This window comes from Panthera onca, chromosome F1, assembly GCF_046562875.1.
Source record: "Panthera onca isolate mPanOnc1 chromosome F1, mPanOnc1 haplotype 2, whole genome shotgun sequence".
Taxonomy (NCBI): Eukaryota; Metazoa; Chordata; class Mammalia; order Carnivora; family Felidae; genus Panthera; species Panthera onca.
The window spans coordinates 27,790,023-27,811,106 of NC_138355.1; the positions used below are offsets into that span (position 1 = coordinate 27,790,023).

Here is a 21,084-nt window from a genome sequence, read left to right on the forward strand (position 1 = left end):
ATGACATTTTTGAGAGTGTTTGCATCAATACGACCCATTTTTGTTGTTGTGCTTATTGTTGTCTTTGGCTATTGGCATGTGGAGAATTAATGAAACCTAACTTTGCTCCTTAGAGAAGTGGCTGGCTCCAGGACTATGGCAGAGAAAGTACGGGATGAGCCTGAAATGTCTTCATGTGCCAAAAATAAGACAATGCTCAAAGAATGAGGGAAATTATCAAAGGGTCACAGGGGGTCAGCTTTAAGGTACTCCCGTTGGCCAAATAAAGGACATTTAAGGATCAAAATAAATACCAAGAACAGCATATTGAACTCATTAAATAAAAGGGGAATCCATGACTCTAACATGAATGATATAAATACATATAAAAAGTGGAGGAGGAGAAAAATCTCTACCTCTTAGTATAACGAAAGTCTCCATTTGGCAGCCATCATCAATGGATACTAAAACTAGTTTGTAAAAGTGTTACGGAGTAATAGGGTATTTATATAGTCACGAAGTATGTCCTCATAATATACTTATTAATGACAAGGGGTAACAGAATAACTTTACAATGTAGAGATCTGGGAGGAATCACCCCAATCTACTGTCAAAGTTAACATTGCCAGTAATGACTTTGATAATGTATTGAAGAGAATTCAACATCATTTCTATGATCTCCCTGTCAAAGTGCATAACCTGAATCCAATCAAGAGAAAACATCAAACAAACCAAATTGAAGAGCATGCTACAAAAGAACTATCTGGATTTTTTTTTTTTTTTTTTTTTTTTTTTTTAGTGTCAACATCAGAAAATACAAAGGAAATTCAGGAACTGCTCCAAAGTAAAGGAAATAGAAGAGACATGACAAGTGAACACATGCTTTCAGATTTTTTTTCTTTAAAAATATTTTTTAAATGTTTATTTTTGAGACAGAGGCAGAGCATGAGTGGGGAAGGGCCAAAGAGAGGGAGACACAGAATCCAAAGCAGGCTCCAGGCTCTGAGCTGTCTCAAACCCACAAACTGCAAGATCATGACCTGAGAGCCAAAGTCGGACACTTAACCGACTGAGCCACCCAGGAGCCCCAGATTTTCTTTTTTCATAAAACGTGTTCTTGGGACAAATGGTGTATTAGTTTCCTATGGCTGCACAACAAATTATCTCGGATTTAGTGGCTGAAAACAGCACAACTTTATCACCTTCTATTTCTGTAGGTTAGAAGTCTGACAGGGATCTTCCTGGGTTAAACTCAAAGTGTCGGCAGGGCTGTGCTCCCTTCTGGAGGCCCTAGGGGAGAGTCTATTGCTTGCCTTTTCCAGTGTTTAGAGGCTGCCCACATTCCTTAGCTCCTGCCCCTGCCTCCATCTTAAGCCTGAAATGATAGGTTGAGTCCTTATCCCTTTGCATCATTCTGACCTCCTTTTCTGCCTCCCTCCTCCAATTATAAGAATCCTTATGATTATATTGCCCTGCCCAGATAACCCAGGATAATCTATTCCAAGATTGGCTGATTCATGACCTTAATGACATCAGAAACCTTAATTCCCTCTGTGGTGCAACCTCACACATTCACAGGCTCTAGGGATTAGGATGTGGACATCTTTGGGGGCCATTTATCTGCCCGCTGCAAATGGTGCAATCTGAATAATGGCTGTAAATAAGATAATAATGTTGTGTCGATGGTAATTTCCTGAATTTGACAATTGTGCTGTAGTTATGTAAGAAATTTCCCTTTAGGAAATATACATTGAAGTATTTACGGGTAAAAAGGCATCATGTCTGCAACTTAAAATAGTTGTCTCTTTCTACACAGAGAGCAAGAGTGAGAGCAGAGAAAAAGCAAATGTAGTAAAATATTAACATTTGAGAAATCTGAGTAAAGATTATTGAAGAACTTTTTGGTTATTCTTGCAATTTTTCTGTAAGTCTGAAATGGCATAACAAAAAATTTTAAATGTGATCTTTATAAATCTTCTATTTCTAATATACTTTGTGGCATATTGTTATGAAAGAATGTTCATTCTGAAGGATCTTTAAAAATCTCTTTTGAAGCTTTCAGGACATTTTAACAAGTTGTTTAATGATATTGCTTGCAGTTAATTATGATTAACGTTATACACTGGGCAGTCTTGATTGTATTATGAAAATAAAATCAACTATCCACACACCTATTGCCCCATAGCTTGGGTATCAAAGCTGAGTATTCTCATTTTGTTTTAAAATTCAGAATTAAAAAAAAAAATTTAATGTTTATTTTTGAGAGAGAGAGAGCGAGAGTGAGTGAGGGAGACAGAATCTGAAGCAGGCTCCAGGCTCTGGACTGTCAGCACAGACCCCGACGTGGGGCTCAAACTCAGGAACCATGAGATCATGACCTGAGCTGAGGTCAGATGCTTAACTGAATAAGCCACCCAGGAGCCTCCAGTATTTCTTTAAAAATGGGGTCTTGAAGAAGAAGGTGTTTAAAGGCAGGCAAAAGACTATAGTTAAGTCTTCCACCAATATTAACTTCTTAGTTTTGAGAAATGTACCATGGCTTTATCAGATGTTAACATTAGAGGAAGCTAGGTGAAGGTAATGTTGGTGAGCCAGCTTTATGTTCCTATCCCTGACTCTTTCTTAAAAGGAAAACAGATCAAAATCATGAGAGAATAAAGCACCATGCTAAAATAGTGCTTAAGGTGATGGAGCAGCAAACCACGGTTGCGTTTCCTCATTGGTCAAATGAAGACCCTCATCAAATCAGAGGCAAATCAAAGAAAACATTATGAAAGTACCTTTTAAAAGATCAATATACAATGCAAGATAACTTGAGAGTGTTAGTCCTTCCCCAGTTTTTCAGAAATGTAAGCGGAGGGGGGAGCCTGTCTGAAATCTATGTGGCAAAACTCATCTCTCTGACTAGGTCTGAGCCTCTGTATCAGCCCGACCGAGACAGCACAGATAGCAGACTGTCTGAGCCAAGAGTGGTGAGCAAGTTGTAACACAAATGTCTCTGACCGCACTAAACATGTAATCACTGAAATCATGTAATCACTGAAATCATAGCCGTTTCTCCCGAGCCTTTATCTCGGACGCTGGCTCAGCAACCCAGGAAGGTGTAATCCGCACTAGGACAGCACATCTTCCCCAGACATTTCTGCTCATGGCTGGACTTCAGCTTACTCTGCACTAACCTCAACTTAGAAACCATGCTCAGGAAGAAAGAAATGCCCATGCAAGGAACGGCTGGGATCAACTGACAGAGAAGAGTAGGAAAATTGGATTCTACATCCTAGAAGGCCAACACAGAATATTCAAAAAGGAGTTGCATTAGAAATTCTTAACACTGGTTGCTATGGCACAATTTGATGACTGCATTTGGTTACTGAAAGAACAAAGGATCTCAGTACAAGGGCGGACACCATGGGCTCAAAAGCATCAGTCTGAAGTTCAAGTAGAGTTTTCTGTTACTAGCCATGGTGAAAAAGAACTATGGGAGGATGGAGAGGTGTCCTTGAAGGTATGACCAGCCACGTTTCCTGGAGAATCACTTAACTTGGACATACTCATGGGAACAATGCTGTATCAAAGGGTTACATTCTTGATCGAGGGCCTGATGCTCAACTTTTTATAGAAATAAATACTATACTGAATTAATCATAAGCAGTATCTGCATGGCCTAGATCACCAGTCTTTCGAAGGTACATATGCAAACAGGATGAAACACAAACCAAGCTGTTGAAGTTTACCAGGCCCATTCCCAGGAGTTCAAGAAGAAAAGGAATTCATGTTACAACATGGACCTGAAGCCAGAGATATGTACAAAAGGGGCTGTGGGTAAACTGGCAGACGCACACCCACAGTGTTGGGAACGGCTGGAGTGAGGCTGGGATGCAGAACAACGGGCCTTGTAGACTGAGCCACACCAGCTGTGTGTGCCGGGCATTCCACCGCTTGGTGAAAGCGGTTTTGCTTCTATTCCTGCAAATCCCTCCCTAGATGGGGGTATCGAGGGAGCAGAATGACGCTGGCAGGAGGGCACAGCGGGCACTAACAAGTACCCATAAACCTCCCTCTCTGCTCAAGTAACAGAAATGGGAGAATAGGCAAATGAGAGAGGCTGGTTTTACTTTTAGACCATTTTGACAACCCAGTGACAACTACTGCTGGATGCCTCCTGGCCCTGAGGATGTGGACATGAACACACAGATCCAGATTTGGGGGAGTATGAGGGAGGTTGGGGGAAAAGGTGGGGGAGAGGCACCTGCCCAACAAACAGGTGTCCAAGGGCCGTGTTAGAAGCCAGTACAAGGCTAGGCTGGGAGGGATGGTGGACACAGGGAAGAACTGGCCAATTTCAACAGAGGAGGTGACCCCTTGACCTCAGGCTTTCCTGGGATGGAGCGGGGAAGGAAAGAACATGGGTGGGAGGAGAGTTAAAGAAATGACATGGAGGTGTTAGAAGAACACCTGAAATGATGAGGTTTCTCTTATTTGAATTCCCAACCAGGAACTTCTTAGCTTTTTATTTGACTTCTGCTAAATATTTCCCTTTCTTAAGCATATAATTAATTTCTATTTAGAATATCATTTGTGTAGAACAGATAGAATCATTCGGGGGACTCGGTACAAATATAAGGCAGGCACGCTGGTTGTTGACTTCTGAACCGCTGGAGCCTCTGATAGATTTACTAGGAAGTTTGTTTTTCACTCCAGTGATTAATACTTCATTAAAACCTGCTTAGTGTGAACAGGCAAAATTACCTGCTATGTCCAATTGTCTTATTTCTATTCCATGAACTATGGACCTAGAGATATTTGATCTTTCCTTGGGATGGGTCCTCCCTCGCCCTACGAAGCAGGTACCATCTGCCTTTCTACTTCATGGCTTTCCTGGGTGCCAGAGGTATTGAGACTCTCCATGTGGAGCTTACTGAAGTGAGCTGGGGAATTCAGATTTATCAGGGTTCAAGAATGCTTATTTAAGGAGTACACCTTTGGGGATATTTTGAATCAGATTATGTGGATACCAACTTTGGAGAAACCCCTGGCCCTGAACTAACAAAAGGAATGAGAAGAATTTTTAAATCCCATTCATCACTCTGACACAGTAGCTACAAAGATGTATTTGCATTTGAATCGGCCCCTACAATCAGGGGTTAAGAGCAGGGGATGTGAGAAACCTAGGAACTGGTGCCCTCTAAAGCTCTCTCTGAGCAAGTCCAACTGAGAACAGAGTTCAGGTTCTTCATAGGTATCACAGCTACAAGGATGTATGACTGGGAAGGTGCCATGTTGTCCACAAGGACTCAGGGCCACAAACGAGCACAGAAGAGCAAACTGAAGCCTTCCTGCTGTGTCCGTAGTTCTCCAACTCTTCACCCGGCCTTGGGTTACTCCGTTGGTCAACCCTCCAGAAGGAGTGAGGTACAAGGAGCTACTTCTGGCCTGCCGGTTCAGCACATTACTTCCTTTTTCTCTTCATTCCATTATGTTTGAGAGTGTTTTCCATCATCTGAAGAACCCCATTTAGCTGAAGTTATATGCATATTTAAAGGGAGAAAGACAACTTGTTACATACAGCTGCTAACTTAAGACACCCAAATAATTTTAAGAGTCTCGGGGGTGGGGGGGAGGGTCTGGTAGATTGCAGCCCACAGGCCCATGACTGTTTTTGGACTCCAGCCATACTCATTTACACACTGTTCAGGGCCACTTCCCTGCTACAATAGCACGGTAGTTGTAACAGACACTGTATGGCTCACAAAGCCTATAGTATTTATACAGTTTAGCTCTTTAGAGAAAAAGTTTGCCTACTTCTGGACCACACCAAAGTATCCCTGAGAAGGGTAAATATAAATATATATGTGTATGTGTCTATGTACTTACATATGTTATCTGGACACAGAACATATGCACAGATACATATACACCCACACGTACATCACACACATTATACAGGTACATCTATACACATGTACATACATTATACAGATATGTACACACAGATACATTATACAGATACACACGTACATACGCACACAGATATATTATACAGATACATATACACACACGTATATACACACATATTGGATTGTTCTCAAGAAAATAAGTCACCCCAATAAGATATTATGGGCAGCTTTCTCTTCAACCTTTTAAAACATCCTGTGTCCCCAGTACCACACTCAGGCCACACCAAATATAATGGGTTACAAATATTCAGATTTTATTATAAATAAAATACTGGTTTGTTTTTTTTTTTTTTAACATAAAAAAAATGCCAAGTGTTGCATTTTATTCACCACCCTGGAGAGCAAGACTGTAGAGATTAAGGCAAACAGCTAAAGTGAAGGCACATATAAAAGGGCCACAGTTGGAATTAGAAGGAACAATTCCAGGGAACAGCTGTGTCCCCTGACACCCAGCATTCCGCAGCAGCCACCCTGTCGATTTTATGATGTAAAATACAGATAACTGGAACTATACAATAAAATCCTGTATACCGCAGGAGTGTAATGAAGGTATTGCCTTATAAAGAGCTTTTATTTTAAAAATAAAATTCTGTTTAAAAATATACTACACAGATGGAGGAGGAAAGCAACAAAACAAAATGAAGAAAAAAACAAAAACCCAATTTTCACTGTGGACTAAGACTTACTGGTGTGTGAGGCTGACCCATGGGCCAGAGGGAAACTATCTTGGCAGTCTATCTACAGTCATTGTCCTGTAACCTTGAACAAAATGTCTCTGTTAGGATGTGGCCACTTAATAAGAGGAGCTGGCTAGGGAACACTGATGTGAAAACTTGGCAAGAAAGACCCACGCCTCGGGCCACAGTAGGAGAGGCCGGGGAGAAGCAGCAGAGGGAAAGCGAGGGGTATGCCAAGTCGAAACGCTTGTAGTCAACTCCGGTATGCACGGAGGCGGAAAGGGGAGAACGGACTGGCATGACTGCTCCCATCCTACCTGTCCGTGCACACTGTCCCTGATGCCCTACGAGCACTCAGTGATCGTGCACTCCCTTATCAAAATGACCCATCTGGTTCAAAGTGTCAGGGCATTTCTAGCTCGTTCCTGGCTTGACCCACATCGATGCTGAAGATACCAACGGGCAAAATGTCCTAATCCCACCATGTTCTGTCAACCTGACATACCTGCCCTGGAGCGGGCATTAGGAACGACAGCATGCCGCAGTTTAAGGTCACAGGATTGCAGTGGAAGAGGGTGTGAGGTACCTCTTTCGAGCGGCTGCGTGTGGGAAGAAAGCAGGTCAATATCGACATTAGGAAATGAAGATGCTGCAAACACAAGGCGAGGAGCAGAGCCACGGGGAACAAACGCAACGCAAAGAATTACAGGTGGCAGGGCAGGAGGTATCCAGACACGTTGTGCCAGTGAGGAGGAAAAATGGAGGGAAGAAGTGAACAGACAGTGCCATTCTAGGAATAGGACCAAGTATATTTACATAAATTCCTTACTCTATAATCATGATAAACAAAAAAAACACATTCACACAAAAATATAAATTTGAAATAATTAATAGCACCAGTGTGTCAGATAATAGTTTCTTTCCCCCCGCTACGCAAAGTACAAAGTTGCATAGTGTTAAAGGCTATATATGAATCTCAAAGGTGGGCTGGTAGGAGGGAGGGGTTGTGTGGCAGGGAATCGTCACACTGTGATCTTGCAAGAAAACCACAGAGCTGAGGATCAAAAGTTGAGAAGCCAACGAGGCAACTCCACCGATGGGTCTCCCCTCCACACTTGGAGGGAAGGTTTAGAGTGGGTTTAAATCACAAAGTGCAGGAGCTAGATGGTGTTGGCAGCTGTGTGAAATACTGAGTGCAAGTATTTGCCACCAGGATTTGGCAAACTGTTTAGAGAGATTCTAGAAGTTGGGAACGTCAGAAGCTAATTGAGGATAAGGGTCAAAGGCGTCATCTCTCCCCAGTGGAAGAAAAACGGGTATGTGGGATCCTGACAATACAGGCTGCATCTAAGTTTCATCCCTTTGCTAGGAAAGACTAGGATGAGGAGGCTTGTTCTGTGTGTGTCTGTCAAGATCTCAGGGACCAACTTCTCTACCGGATTAACAGCACTAGTTCCAAGACTAATGTACTAAAAAAAGCTCTAAAAATTGGTTTGATTTTGAAAAAGACTTTAGTGGTTATCATATCCCTATTACTTCTGTATAAATTCCATTTATAGGAATATCAGAAGATGTCTATGGTGAGTGCAAGCTGCCCATCCAGATTTATCAGCTGCCCAAAGAGCTGAAAAAAGTTTATCTTCCTAGTCAAATTATTAACATACAAGAAAATGTTCAGCCTACTTCTGCAGCCTCATTCTCCTGGAGACTGTCATAAATAATTGCATCCTTACCCGTGGATGGCTCAGTGTCCTATACTCAAAATAGCTAAAACAACTGATGATGGCTCTTGACATTCTAAATGACCAATACCTTTGGCACAGGATGTTTATTTCCTTTTGCTTAAAAGAAGGAGGGGTAGTAGATGTAGGTGCATTTTCTTTATCGATAGACTGGATATACTGGCCATCACAATGCTACTAGTGGTAGCCAAACTTTTCCTTCATAGAAACAAGAGTACTGAGACTGAGGAGTTCTGTTGGTATCAGTGAGAAGGGGAGGGCTACTTGCTCAGCCCTGGCGGACAATGGTTCCCACGAAGCGTTTACGCCGCCGTACGATACCGTAAGGTGCCACGTCCTCACGCAACTTGGAAGGGAAAGTGTGGGTAAGGGAGTGCCTTCCGTGGAAGAGAGACTATCAGATAAAACCCTTTGTTCCCGATTCATGATATCTGACTTGTTTCTTTTTAAGCTTTGTGAATTTTCCTGGTTCGAAAGGACAGTGGTGGAGAGCAGCAGAGAAGTGGGGGTCTGAAAAATGTCATCTTTGTGTTAAGGCACTCTATGGCCTCACAACGGCTCCCTGGTCGGGGGGTGCTGCCTTCCGGCCCTACGCGATGACGCTAGGGCTTTTCAATGGACGGGGTGTTGAAGCAGCCAGACGGTAGGGTCTTCTTGATGTCTTCCAGGTTGCGAATGTCCTTCATGATCTCCTCGATATCTCTGTTATAGTCCATGATGGCAGCCTCCTGCTTCCTCGCTTCATTCTCCAGGTCAGACACTTTCCTGTCTAGATCGCTGACTTTCATCTCATCTTTGGCTTTGTTCAGGGTACCTTCAATCTCATTCAGCTTGTTCAGGTCCACTGTGTCCAGCTGCCCTGTAGAGTCGGAAAGGACACAGAAGGAAACAGATGCATTCAGTAAGAGTTATCACATTACTCCACAAGTAACTCCACTCACCTCTTCTATAAACACAGACCCCCAGCCGCCCCCAAGCAGAGTCGGCCTGCACGTGTGATGTGTAGACTGTTCGTGTTGTGCAAGGGTGTGGTCAATGCAGACCAACGACAAATGCTGACCTTGCTAAGTTAGGACAGGTCAGAGCCTATATATAACGGATACTGGGCTGGATAGTTTTTTCTCTGAGAAAACAGTTTTTGTGAAATGCTTTCTAAATATGCAGGTGCCGTGTTCAAGACCTTAAGTCTCACTTGTGGTTTTGAAGGTCATCTGATTACGTATATAAACATAAAAATGGCAATAACTGTTATCTGTATGTCATTTTAATGCCATCTGACGAACATAAGAATCTTTAAGCTGAACTCTAAGCCCTCAGCTCTTAGATTCCAGGGAAGCTGCATTGGTTTTGGGAGTCATGTCCTGCCTTTAGGAGTTAGACACTACTTGGAGTCCTCCTATGGAAAATGGCCAGGGATGAAATGCTGAAATAATTTCAGCAAAAGCTTCACTTTAAAATTAGCAAGAAAAAGAGGTTCTTTTGGGAGGAATTGCTTCCATAATTAGAGCAGACAGCCACACGGTGATCAGCACGTTACGCATACTGTACTTGATTAAATTCTCACGAGACCATCTTACGCCAGTGATTCTCAGATGTTAACTCATTTGCCCAAGTTTGCAGTTTACAAGGCAACAAAACAAAGATTCCTACCCAAGTCTGACTAACTTTAAAATCTAGCTCTTCCCACAAAAAGCGACCTCCTCTAGCTTCCTGTCATTTTAAAACCCATCTGTTAGCACATTATTTATTATTTTTGGTATTTGAGACAGATAAAAAAATATACCTCCCCCCCTCACCTCCCCCTGCTCCAAAAGAAAAAGTGACCAAACCTTAAACGCTGGCGAATTAAAACAGAATGCCTTGCTACAAAGCTGTATTGGCTGGATTGTTACCACTTTATAATGAAGGCTTGTGACAAAAGTACATCTGTCCTATAATGAAGCCTGCTCCCTATTAAACTAGATTAAAAGAGCATTTCAACATGCTCATATTTCCTTATTCTATCAGTAAGAGAATAATCAAATAATCTGACTCTTCAAAAACTGTCAGATTATCCTTTTAATTAGCAAATGAAGAGAATTCCAGGCAATGAAGTCATCACCAGTTTAAAGTGTTCTTTTATTCTGCCACTGAAATCCTTCACTCTAAATCTTTTAAAGACACTCTGCCAGCAGAATGAGCTATTCAATGTATCATAAACATCGACCATAAATGAGCCACTCTGGCAACCTATCTTCCTAATTTTAGAAGTCCTGGTCAGAGTCCAGTACTTAGATCATATGCCACGGAAGAAGTATTTGTTGAATTAATACAACCTAAAGTCACGTTTCGGTTCACACAATACTCATGCTGTAATATCTGCTTTTGTGACAACTATACCAGACCCCAAGAACATTGAGATCCTGCCTAAAATGGCTCTCCAGCTACTTACCCAGCTGCTCCAAGAGGTCATTAATCAGGTTGAGGAGGCTGGTGACGGAGTTTTTGGCTTTTCTGGCATTGATCTCGGCTTCCTGAGCAGCCTGTGAAGCCTGTACAGAGAGAAGGACAGATAAAAACAACAGTCCCAATGGTGTGTCTTCATCTTCTTGAAATGAAGAATCAGCCCCTAATCAGCCAACAAGTCCAATTTTCAGATGCTCTTTTCCTAACTCATGAAACTATAATCTCTCACTGTAGGGTTTTTTTTTTTTTTTTGATCCTATCTTCATGGTGAAATGTTATTATTTTTAATTCATATGACTGTCATGAGTAGGCAGTCCTCATGCCTACACTGAGTGTATTTGTATTTCAAAAAGACCAATATTATTTCCTTTCCCCACTTTCAAGAATACACAGTATATTCATAATATAATTCATCAAGCAGAAACAAGTTATTTTTAAGGATGAGTATAAAAACTACATTTTAGAACTGAAATATGTCCTTCAGGACACTCTTAGAGACTTGACTATCTTAGAAACTTGATTAGAAATGTTGTATTCTCAAAAAATTTTCACAAGCAAGTGACACCCTCTAGAACACCCTCGCTCCCTGCAACCACACATGCTTGTGCACACACACGGGTGTGCACGTACCCACACAAACTGGGGCAATACAATTTACATTTTTAAAATCAACCAAAGGTAAATATATTTGGGAAAGTTCCATGAAACCTGAACAAATACACTGTGCATGAGTCATGGGAAATGGCAATGGAAGAGGAAGTGTCTAAATATCAGAAAACAGATGCTCTCACAAATAAATCTAGCCAGGATATAAATGAGTGGCTTTGAGTTCCCTACCACATGATTGTTTTTCCTAGTTTTTGGCTCAAGATAATGCAACGTTTTTGGATAGAAACAATGTAGGATTTTTAAAAAGAAAAAGAGGAAAAAACCTTCACAGATAAATGATTAATCTCTGTTGAAATCACAGCCATTCTTAGTCTCGATAGGCTTTTCTGTGTGTATACGAGGAGAGGGGTAAATGACTGCTATGGCCTGTGGACAGCGACACTACTGCATTTAACCTGTGGTCTCCAGCCTCCTGTTCCAGGACAACTGTAAGCTTTGCTCTTCTGGTTAAGAAAAATATTTAAACAAAAGTGGCTTGACGCTGTGTCTTTCAGGACTGACGTAAATGTAAGTGGGACAGTGTATGTGAGGGTGCTTTGTGTTCCTTGGAAGCTGTTTACCAAAAGAAACAAAAGATGGATCCACTTCCACCCTTTGAATTGAATCCATACCCTTCCTTTGAAGCTCATTAAGAATATATCCTTTTCCTTCTTTCACCAGTCTCTAAATCTAATGTTCTACAACCACATTAAAAATGAAATCTAGAGATGCTCAGCACATCTGAGAAACAGATATTTTTTTTTACTATATAGTAATTTCCATTTCAGCCATGAACTTTGCTACAGAAAATTAAGGCAGTCCAAAACAAAACCCAAAAAGCACAATAAAATTAGGTATTTGCAAAGGGATGCTTCCTGATATCACTTCCCTAGAGTCTTCTTTGCCTAGATAAACAGGATCATAGTTCTCCTTTCTGTCCCAAGGTGAAAATGAGCCAGAGTAGAAAGTCTGTTTTTCAAAAGTGGAAGAAAGGTCCCTTGCGGGGCGCCTGGGTGGCGCAGTCGGTTAAGCGTCCGACTTCAGCCAGGTCACGATCTCGTGGTCCGTGAGTTCGAGCCCCGCGTCAGGCTCTGGGCTGATGGCTTGGAGCCTGGAGCCTGTTTCTGATTCTGTGTCTCCCTCTCTCTCTGCCCCTCCCCCGTTCATGCTCTGTCCCAAAAATAAATAAAAAACGTTGAAAAAAAAATTTAAAAAAAAGAAAGGTCCCTTGCTTGCACTGAAAGTGCACAATTAAACACATTCATGTGTATCATTCCTGTGATTGTAATCCGACTGAACTGAAAAGTTCTTTCTATTGTGACTCCATCAAAGTCTTTTGAAAGCAACATATAGCATAAAATAGAAAAACGGACTCTCGTTCTTCATTAGGCCATGCATTCAATAAGTTAATTTTGTTACCAACAACATCACAAAAGGTTAAAAAAAAAAAAAAAAATTAAACCGGAAGTAAGTTTGGTATGTTTTGTCATCTTTAAAAATGAAACATGAGAAACTGGTCTTTGCCCCTAGAAAGCAAGTTGCTGGGGTAACAAGAGTAGGAAGGACATCAACTTTTCGTTGTACTCCTTTTGATTTTATACCATCAATTAAGCATCCCTCCAAAAATATAAATATGTAATTTTTAATGTCCTAAAGCTTCAAATGTGTAAAAGAATGTTTTGCTTTTAGTTGAGAGAAGCTTGGGGACAGGACAATTGTGCAACAACCTGGCAGGGGGTCCAAATTCTTTGTCTTCTATGTCAGCTACTAGGCCAATTCATGGCCCCCAAACGCAATGAGAAACACAAGTCAATATGAAAGAGACATTTCTTAACAAGATGGGGATCTTATTTATTGATCACCCTTCACTTTCTTCCAGAAGCAAATAGGCCAAAACAAACTGCTTACCATCCCTGCCATCATCATATCCTGGTCAGCATCATCTTGTTTTCTCTTCAGCTCCTTTTCTGCTTCCTGTAGTTGTTTCAACATATCGTTCACCTCGTTATCCAGGTCTGTAACTTCTGCAAATGTCTTTTCAGCTTCTGCCTTGGTGCTGGTAGCATTCTAGGCATAAAATAAATAACTACTAATGAAAAAAAAAAAAGTTTTCCTTTTTCTAAAGTATGCTCCCACACCTTTTATAATCTGTAAAATGGATCAAAAATACAATCCAGAAAGAACAGAGCAGTAAATTATACCATATGTTGAGTTACGCTATCATTTATTTGGGTTCCAAATAACAGGAATGAAAGAAAAGCTAGCCTTACCACCTAACATAATAGCATTTTACAATTTATAAAATACTTCTGTTTGCACCCTCTCATTTATCCTTAATACTTCCTGTTCTGTTATTTCCATTGTTAGTTGAGGTCGCATGGCTAGCAAATGATAAAACATTTACACGGTGTACATTCTCCTCCACATCACATGGATTAGACACTTTCACATTATGCATTTTTAATGCAAATGTAGCCTTGTTCTACTTGGCAATTCATCACAATGTACAAAAAGACCATGATCCCGAAATAGGAATATTTTATAAAATGTAATTAATCCCCAAACCAACTATTCTAAGCAAACTAAAAAAACGTATATGATTCTCAAACACATAATTTTAGAATCTGTTCCAGTCTCTCTTTTAAATAAAACAAACAGATTAACCGTTAAGTAGGGAAGAGGCAGCTTAAAGAGATTATTCTTTACAATGAGTAGAAGGAATCCTGGCAGTGGAAGCTAATAGGAGGGGCTCAGATACAACATCCGTCTGTAAGAGGGGCCTCGGAGTTGGACGGACTTGGCACTCTACATAAGGCTGAAAAAAATTTCAGCTGTCCATGTCAAAGAACTGTGTTTGAGAAGAGTCTGACGTTTGTGTGGAAGGGGCTCTGTGGGTCCAGGAGCCATCCCCCACTCACAATACAGACCCTGCCAGTGAGACAACAGAAGAAATGTTAAAGGGCTCTTTCGATGATTTCAATGATTCTGACTCTCCCTCTTCAGTCAATGTATGTACCTATTCTACTGCCTAGTAAAAAATGAATAAGGATAGTTTAAGGTGATTTTACTGAATTCGAGGAAGAAGCCTGCTAGGCTTCTAGGGGTCTGGACAGAACCTGGAAGATGACTAGAGAAGTACATGAGCAAAGAGCGTCTGGGAGAAGGGGGAAGCACGCACCCTTTGGACAGCACTGGCGATCCTCTCGGCCTCGTGGGCCTTGCTCTTGGCTTCAGTGGCATCCGCAGCAGCATTGCCCAGGGCCAGCTGTGCCTCCCTCGTCTTTTCATTGGCCTCAATTATGGTCTGGTTGATGGCAGGAATTCTCCTTAGAGCCTCCTCTGCAGCTGTCTTGTTATCGTTCACACGCCTGTCAAAATCTAAAATCAAGTTCAAGGAACACATTTGAACTGAACTCTCAACAAGCCAAAAGGGAACCTTTCAGGGAGCTGCAACTGGAATTTGTTTTATGAACAATGAAAGCCAGGAGAGAAAAATGAAAACCAGCATGGGCAGCCTTGAGAAGAACAGAGCACAAGGCTTCAGATTCTTGTGAATGAACATGTTTCTGGAAAGTTTATTTTCATCCAAAGCACTGAGTATGCCATTACGACCACTGCAACCAATGTTAAAGGCTGTAGTTTATTTAGTGTTTCCTACGTCTTAGCTACGGAGTTAAGAGCTTTTTGGTGTGCCTGTGATGCAGGCACTGTGTCATTTTTGTACATGAGAACTGAGGATTAAAGAGGTAGATAATTTCCCCCAAGGGTTCACAGAAATAAGAGAGGGATCAGGGATTCTAACTCAATCCCACTGACACCAGAGCCAATATACTCCACCATTATCTTGGTTTTTTATTTTTTTTTTAATGTTTGTTTATTTTTGACAGAGAGTGAGCATGCATGCAATCAGGGGACGCACAGGGAGAGAGGGAGTCACAGAATCTGAAGCAGGCTCCAGGCCCTTAGCTGTCAGCACAGAGCCCAATGCAGGGCTCAAACTCACAAAGCATGAGATCATGACCTGAGCCGAAGTCAGACCCTTAACCACCTGAGCCACCAGGCGCCCTCAACCATTATCTGGTAAAGCTTCCATATTTATAGAACCTATGGGCTAGTTTATCAGAGGCAAGTCCAGCACTATACTGTGAACTGAGCACATGTGTTTTTTATCTTGGGTGAGGAAAGAAGATAAAAACACTGAGATGCACTTGGCAGAGAAAATTACAAATCATCTCTATTTACCAACATGAGCCAGCTAAATAGGCATATCTTGATAACATGAATTATTCTAACATCAGAAAATTTCCTTTTTTTTTCTCCCCCACACTGGGGTATAAAGGGGTAAAATGACATGAGCTCTGAGATTTTTCTTTGAAATACTTCAGCATAAAAAAACTAGGGTGGATGCTGGGGGATGAGGTAGGTATAGTTAAAATCATAACTGTTGAATCTAGATGAAGGATTTATGGGGTTTATTATACTATTATCTTTCATATTGTAGATGTTCCAAGAATCTCATGGTAAAAAAAAACAAAACGGAAATCACCCTAGTGAAGAAAGCATAGACATTTACCCAATTATGTGACCTGCTCCTACCTCTCAGGTTGCTGAGGATGTCGTTGGCTTCTTGTAAGGTATTTCGTCCCTTTTTAGCAGCTTCTTCGGCAACAGCCTTGGCTGCATCTGCTCGGGCTAGGAGCTGGTCAGCAGTCTACAAACACATGGCAGATCAGGGGACGAACCCTCCAGGGTAAAGCCCTTTTTTCTCCTAATGACCAGGCACCTCCAAGCTACCACCCCGACACCTGCCCGCCTACAGCAGCTAGCCCTGGGTGCCCCACAGACTTTCCTCCGAACACCCTCGGGCTCGCTGCCCTGGGCCCTGAGGTAACATCGCAGACACAGCTTCTGCGTGCTCGGTTTCAAATTTTGCCTCAAGACAGGAAGCAACCTGCAAATCAAACCAACCTGCTGTTCGATCTTTCCTTTCTCCAGAAGCTTCTTGACTTCCAGTTCCTTCCCTCTCATGTCCTCTCTGAGGTCCTCATAATCTTTTAACTTCTGGTCAATCAGATGGTCCAGATCCTCAGCTTCCTTCTTTATTTTATTTGCCTCATTCTGTGAAAAGCAAGTAAGATTGTGACATTTTAGACAAAACAATGAAGCTGATGAAAACCTAGCCTTAGTAACTCTGTAACACTTAAGACTCAATAGATATTTAAAAAAAATTTTTTTTAATGTTTATTCATTTTTGAAAGAGTGAGAGCACAAGCAGAGGTGAGGCGGAGAGATACGGGGGTGGGGTGGGGTGGGGGGATGCAGAATCTGAAGCAGGCTCTAGGCTCTGAGCTGTCAGCACAGAGCCCAATACGGGGCTCAAACTCACAAACCGTGAGATCATGACCTGAGCTGGAGTCAGATGCTCAACCGACTGAGCCGCCCAGGCGCCCCCAATTTTTTTCATGTTTATTTATTTTTGAGACACAAACACACACACACACACACACACATACACACACACACACACACACAGAATCCTCAGCAGGCTCCAGGCTCTGAGCACAGAGCCCGACGCAGGGCTCAAACCCACGAACCGTGAGATCATGACCTGAGCCGAAGTTGGACCCTCAACCGACTGAGGCACCCTTTAAAATTTTTTTAATGTTTATTTATTTTTGAGAGAGAGAGACAGAGTGTGAGCAGGGGAGGGGCAGAGAGACTCAACAGATATTTTTAAAAGAGCAGCATAGGTCAAGATTTTTTGGACCTTTTTTCCAAAAACGGATGTATACTTTAGACACAGTGAAAGGCAAAACACTTACTGCAATGAGCTTTGACAAATATATTTCCCTGTGTAACCAACTCCCCAATCAAGATATAGAATATTTCCACACCAGGAAACTCCCTTGTATCTCTTTCCAGTTAATTTCCATACCTCCCTTTTCAACAATGCAGCTGCCACTGGTCTGGTTTTTATCATAGATTAGTTTTGCCTATTCTCAAATTTCAAATATGTGAGATCATACAGTATATACATGTCTGAAGAGACCTAGCTAAACCTTTATGGTAAAAAATCAACAACACCTCAGATGTAAGAAGTGAAACTTAATAAATTTCAAGTGTATATAACATAGATATATATAATTTATACAGAACCTGGGAACAGGACTCATGACTGGAGTACAGATGCAATACTACCAATCCCCAAATATTTCACCTGCCCAACAGCATCCTGGTAAGAGTTCTTTCATTTAAACCATTTTCTTCAATTTCTCTCTTGTTCTCAAGCAGACAGTACCTGGGAGTAACACTCCTGGTGTACTGGCTCTAATAAATACAAATATATAATAAGTTGGATTTATATTAAAGATTTAGGAGTGATTAATATCACTAAAGAGTCTTTGATGTTTAATCTTTATAATCACAGGTTTTTTTGTTTTTGTTTTGTTTTTTAGAGACCGTGAGCAAGCAAGAGTGCGAGCAGGGGAGAGGGGCGGGGTGAGGGGGGGGGTGCAGAATCTTAAGCAGGCTCTATGCTTTGCACAGAGCCCGACAGAGGGCTCCATCCCACGACCCTGAGATCATGACCTGAGCTGCAACCAAGAGTCAGAATCTCAGCTGACTGAGCCACCCAGGCGCCTCAATCATGGGATTCTTTATCTCGGTAAGTTCTGTTAACATATCTAAAACAGAACCCGATACTGCCACTGAGTTAGTTGGAGGACAGAGGAGGAAGGTACCCATGAAAATCACAGAGCAGTCAGAATAGCCTTCACCCAGACTGTGAGGGGTGCGTGCGGTGTGCGTGTGTCTGGGAGGCAAGGGTGCGTGCCCTGGAGGGTGATGGCGGTGACAACCAAATCCCTGTGCATACAGGTTGTCCACCCCGTACCTCCAGTGCTTCTGAGTCCACAGGCGTCAGCTGGGCAACGCTGGCATAGATCTCCACCGCTTTATCTCCAGCCCTTTTGGCCTCTTCATGCACTCGGGCGGCTTGCTTCTCCAGATCCTGTGAGATGTTCTTTGCTTGTTCGTACCTAAGGAACAAAAGATGTGACTGAGTGAAAAACTGAGTTGCTTCTGGCATCTTAATGTTAACTGCATTCATTCCAGTTCAAATCACTGCAATAGAATTTCTACAACTTTAAAGAAAATGCTATTTTTAAGTTCATTTATTTATTTTGAGTGTGTGTGTGTGCGCGTGCGCGCAGGGAAAGGGCAGAGAGAGAGGGAGAGAGAATCCCAAGCAGGTTCTGCCCTCTCAGTGCACTCTCACAAACTCTGAGATCATGACCTGAGCTGAAATCAAGAGTCGGATGCTTAACTGACTGAGCCACCCAGGCGCCACAAGCAAATGCTATTCTTTAAAACCAACATAGCTTAAATTTATATTTCATCTCATCACTTCTATTTATACCATATGGTTTACCACATAGTTTCTTATTTCGGATACCTTTTAAACATTTGTAGCTCAAGTGTATTTTCTCTACTTTATGATATTTCCTCTCTTCTTTTTTCACTTTTGCAGAATTTTAAGTATCATGGCTAGTCTTGTTACCTTTCTCTGTAGTTACAGGAATTAGATCAAATAAAATCTCTGTAGCTCTATATCCCCGCTCTAATTACTGCAACATTTCAAAAGCATGATTAACAAAAGGAATCTTACTGCCTGAATGCATGCCCCGAATGCATCAGCATTTCATTTTTCATGGAAATGGTGCTGCTTGCAACAACTGAAGGGCCAGAAGCCACTTTTAAATGACACTCACTTTCTATTAAGCTCCTCAATCTCCAGTGTTGTTTGATTCTCTCCTGCCAGTGTTCTCAGAAGCAGATCATATGCCTCAGTTGATGTCTCATTAGCTGTCTTTGCCACTCTTACAATATCATCAGCTTCTTGTTTATGGCTGGATAACATAAAAGAAAAAAGGAACCATGAAACAGAACTATTTAATCGAGAAAGAAGAGAATTTAGGTAATGCTTACCTTACTATATATACAAATGCCAACGTGGGCAGAACTCTATAAATACTGGAAAAATCTTATAAATTTGGAATTTTGCAATCATTTCAATGGGGCTAAGTTTACAATAACATTCAACAATCTGAGAAAATGGTATTTTCCCAGAGGTTATTTTCCAAGCAATATTTTCCTATAAAGTTTATAGAGGCAAATGTTTATATTTCTTCAAAAAATGACTTCTAAGTATAATTATTTAAGAATAATTTATCTATAAAACCATATATCCTAGCAAGGACTCATTCATCTAGTCATAAGCACAAACCTCAGATCTAATGTTTAAGCCTTACTCTGGTTCAGTTACTACATAGTCCTGAAACAGCTTCGACTATTCAGATTTTGCACAGGCAACCTAATCACTGACCAGGAAAAGCCACCCAACACTCAATGGAAAGAAACATGTCACCAGGGAATCCAGCCAAATAATGCGAATTTTAGCTGGGTAAGTCATTAAGATTTTGTCAGCTCTAAAATTTCTATTACAGTGTCATACTGCCATATGTGGTCATTCTTTTTTTTGGTATGATAAGCTTTCTTTCAAAATTCCTGTATGAAATACACCAAATTATTTTATCTTCAAGACCTAATTATCTTAGGAGTTTTCCATGTTTTCAGCTGTCATCTTTTAATCACAAAATCTAGCTATGAAACCATGAATGTTCCACGAACTAAATTACTCAGCTCACACATTTACATTTACAAAGAATAGAAAGAGCACATGTTAAAGCAAGAAGCTGAAGTAATCGCTTTGAACAATGAGGTTAAAATTCTAACGCTGGGCTTACTTAAGCACCATGAGGTCTGCGAGCTGGTGTGCAATGCATTCAACATTTATTGAGCACTTACTATATCCTAGACATTGTGTTAGGCACTGGAACTTCAGCAGTGAATAAGCTTACATTCTAGCAACTTGTTTAACAGTTTTTTTTTTTTTTTTCAATTTAATACTCTCCTATGACTTACACTTTTCCTACGAAACTACCTTACACTTAATAATAATTAAAAAAAAAAAAAACCTTAAAAAAATCAGGAATGAAATAGTCTGTTTTCTTGGGCTGATTTTCAAATGTACTATGTGTTAGTAAATGTCTCTTAAAATATGAGAGTTAAGCATTTTTGTTAAAAATTAACCTTAAAAATTAAAAAAAACAATTAAATTCAACTGAGCTTATTATCAACTTAAAGGTTCTGAAATTAGACATCTAAAAATTTTATGGTTTTCTTTGAGAAGTGCAAATACAATTTCCCTCCAAAGCATCATATTCAAATATTCAAAGTAAATATTCTAATTTCAAAGGAAAGAGTACACATAGCCGATGACATTTCAGAAAAGAGAGCAAACTTTGCCAAAGTGGGATATGTGAAAAGTGTGTGTGGGTAAAGGAGGGACAATAAGTACACACTGTAAGGAAAGTTCTAGCTTAACCATGAAAACACAGGGATCTGGAGGTTACCGTTCAGCAAGCTTTCGTGCCTCTTCTGCCAAAAGAGTCATGTTGTTTGGGTCCCCGGTAGACTCTGGTTGAGTGATTGACTGAAAAGGAAATAAATAAAGCACTAATCTCAAAGGACTGAATTATTTAAATTTAATAAAGCAAGTGTCAAAACCAAATTTGT

The 21,084-nt window shown here is 41.0% G+C and overlaps 1 protein-coding gene across 1 annotated transcript in view; it reads right to left on the reverse strand.

The window, feature by feature from the left end:
* Positions 1 to 6,166: 6,166 nt before the first annotated feature.
* The window catches only part of LAMC1 (laminin subunit gamma 1), a 128,374-nt gene continuing 113,456 nt past the window's right edge, over positions 6,167 to 21,084 (reverse strand). The window contains exons 20-28 of the mRNA XM_060643753.3: positions 20,922 to 21,001; positions 19,218 to 19,355; positions 18,341 to 18,485; positions 16,417 to 16,566; positions 16,045 to 16,159; positions 14,627 to 14,826; positions 13,357 to 13,515; positions 10,787 to 10,886; positions 6,167 to 9,214 (exon numbers count right to left, since the gene is read on the reverse strand). Of these exons, the coding sequence (XP_060499736.1) occupies positions 8,958 to 9,214; positions 10,787 to 10,886; positions 13,357 to 13,515; positions 14,627 to 14,826; positions 16,045 to 16,159; positions 16,417 to 16,566; positions 18,341 to 18,485; positions 19,218 to 19,355; positions 20,922 to 21,001 (1,344 nt within the window). The 3' untranslated portion in view covers positions 6,167 to 8,957. The remainder of the gene's footprint in view (positions 9,215 to 10,786; positions 10,887 to 13,356; positions 13,516 to 14,626; positions 14,827 to 16,044; positions 16,160 to 16,416; positions 16,567 to 18,340; positions 18,486 to 19,217; positions 19,356 to 20,921; positions 21,002 to 21,084) is intronic.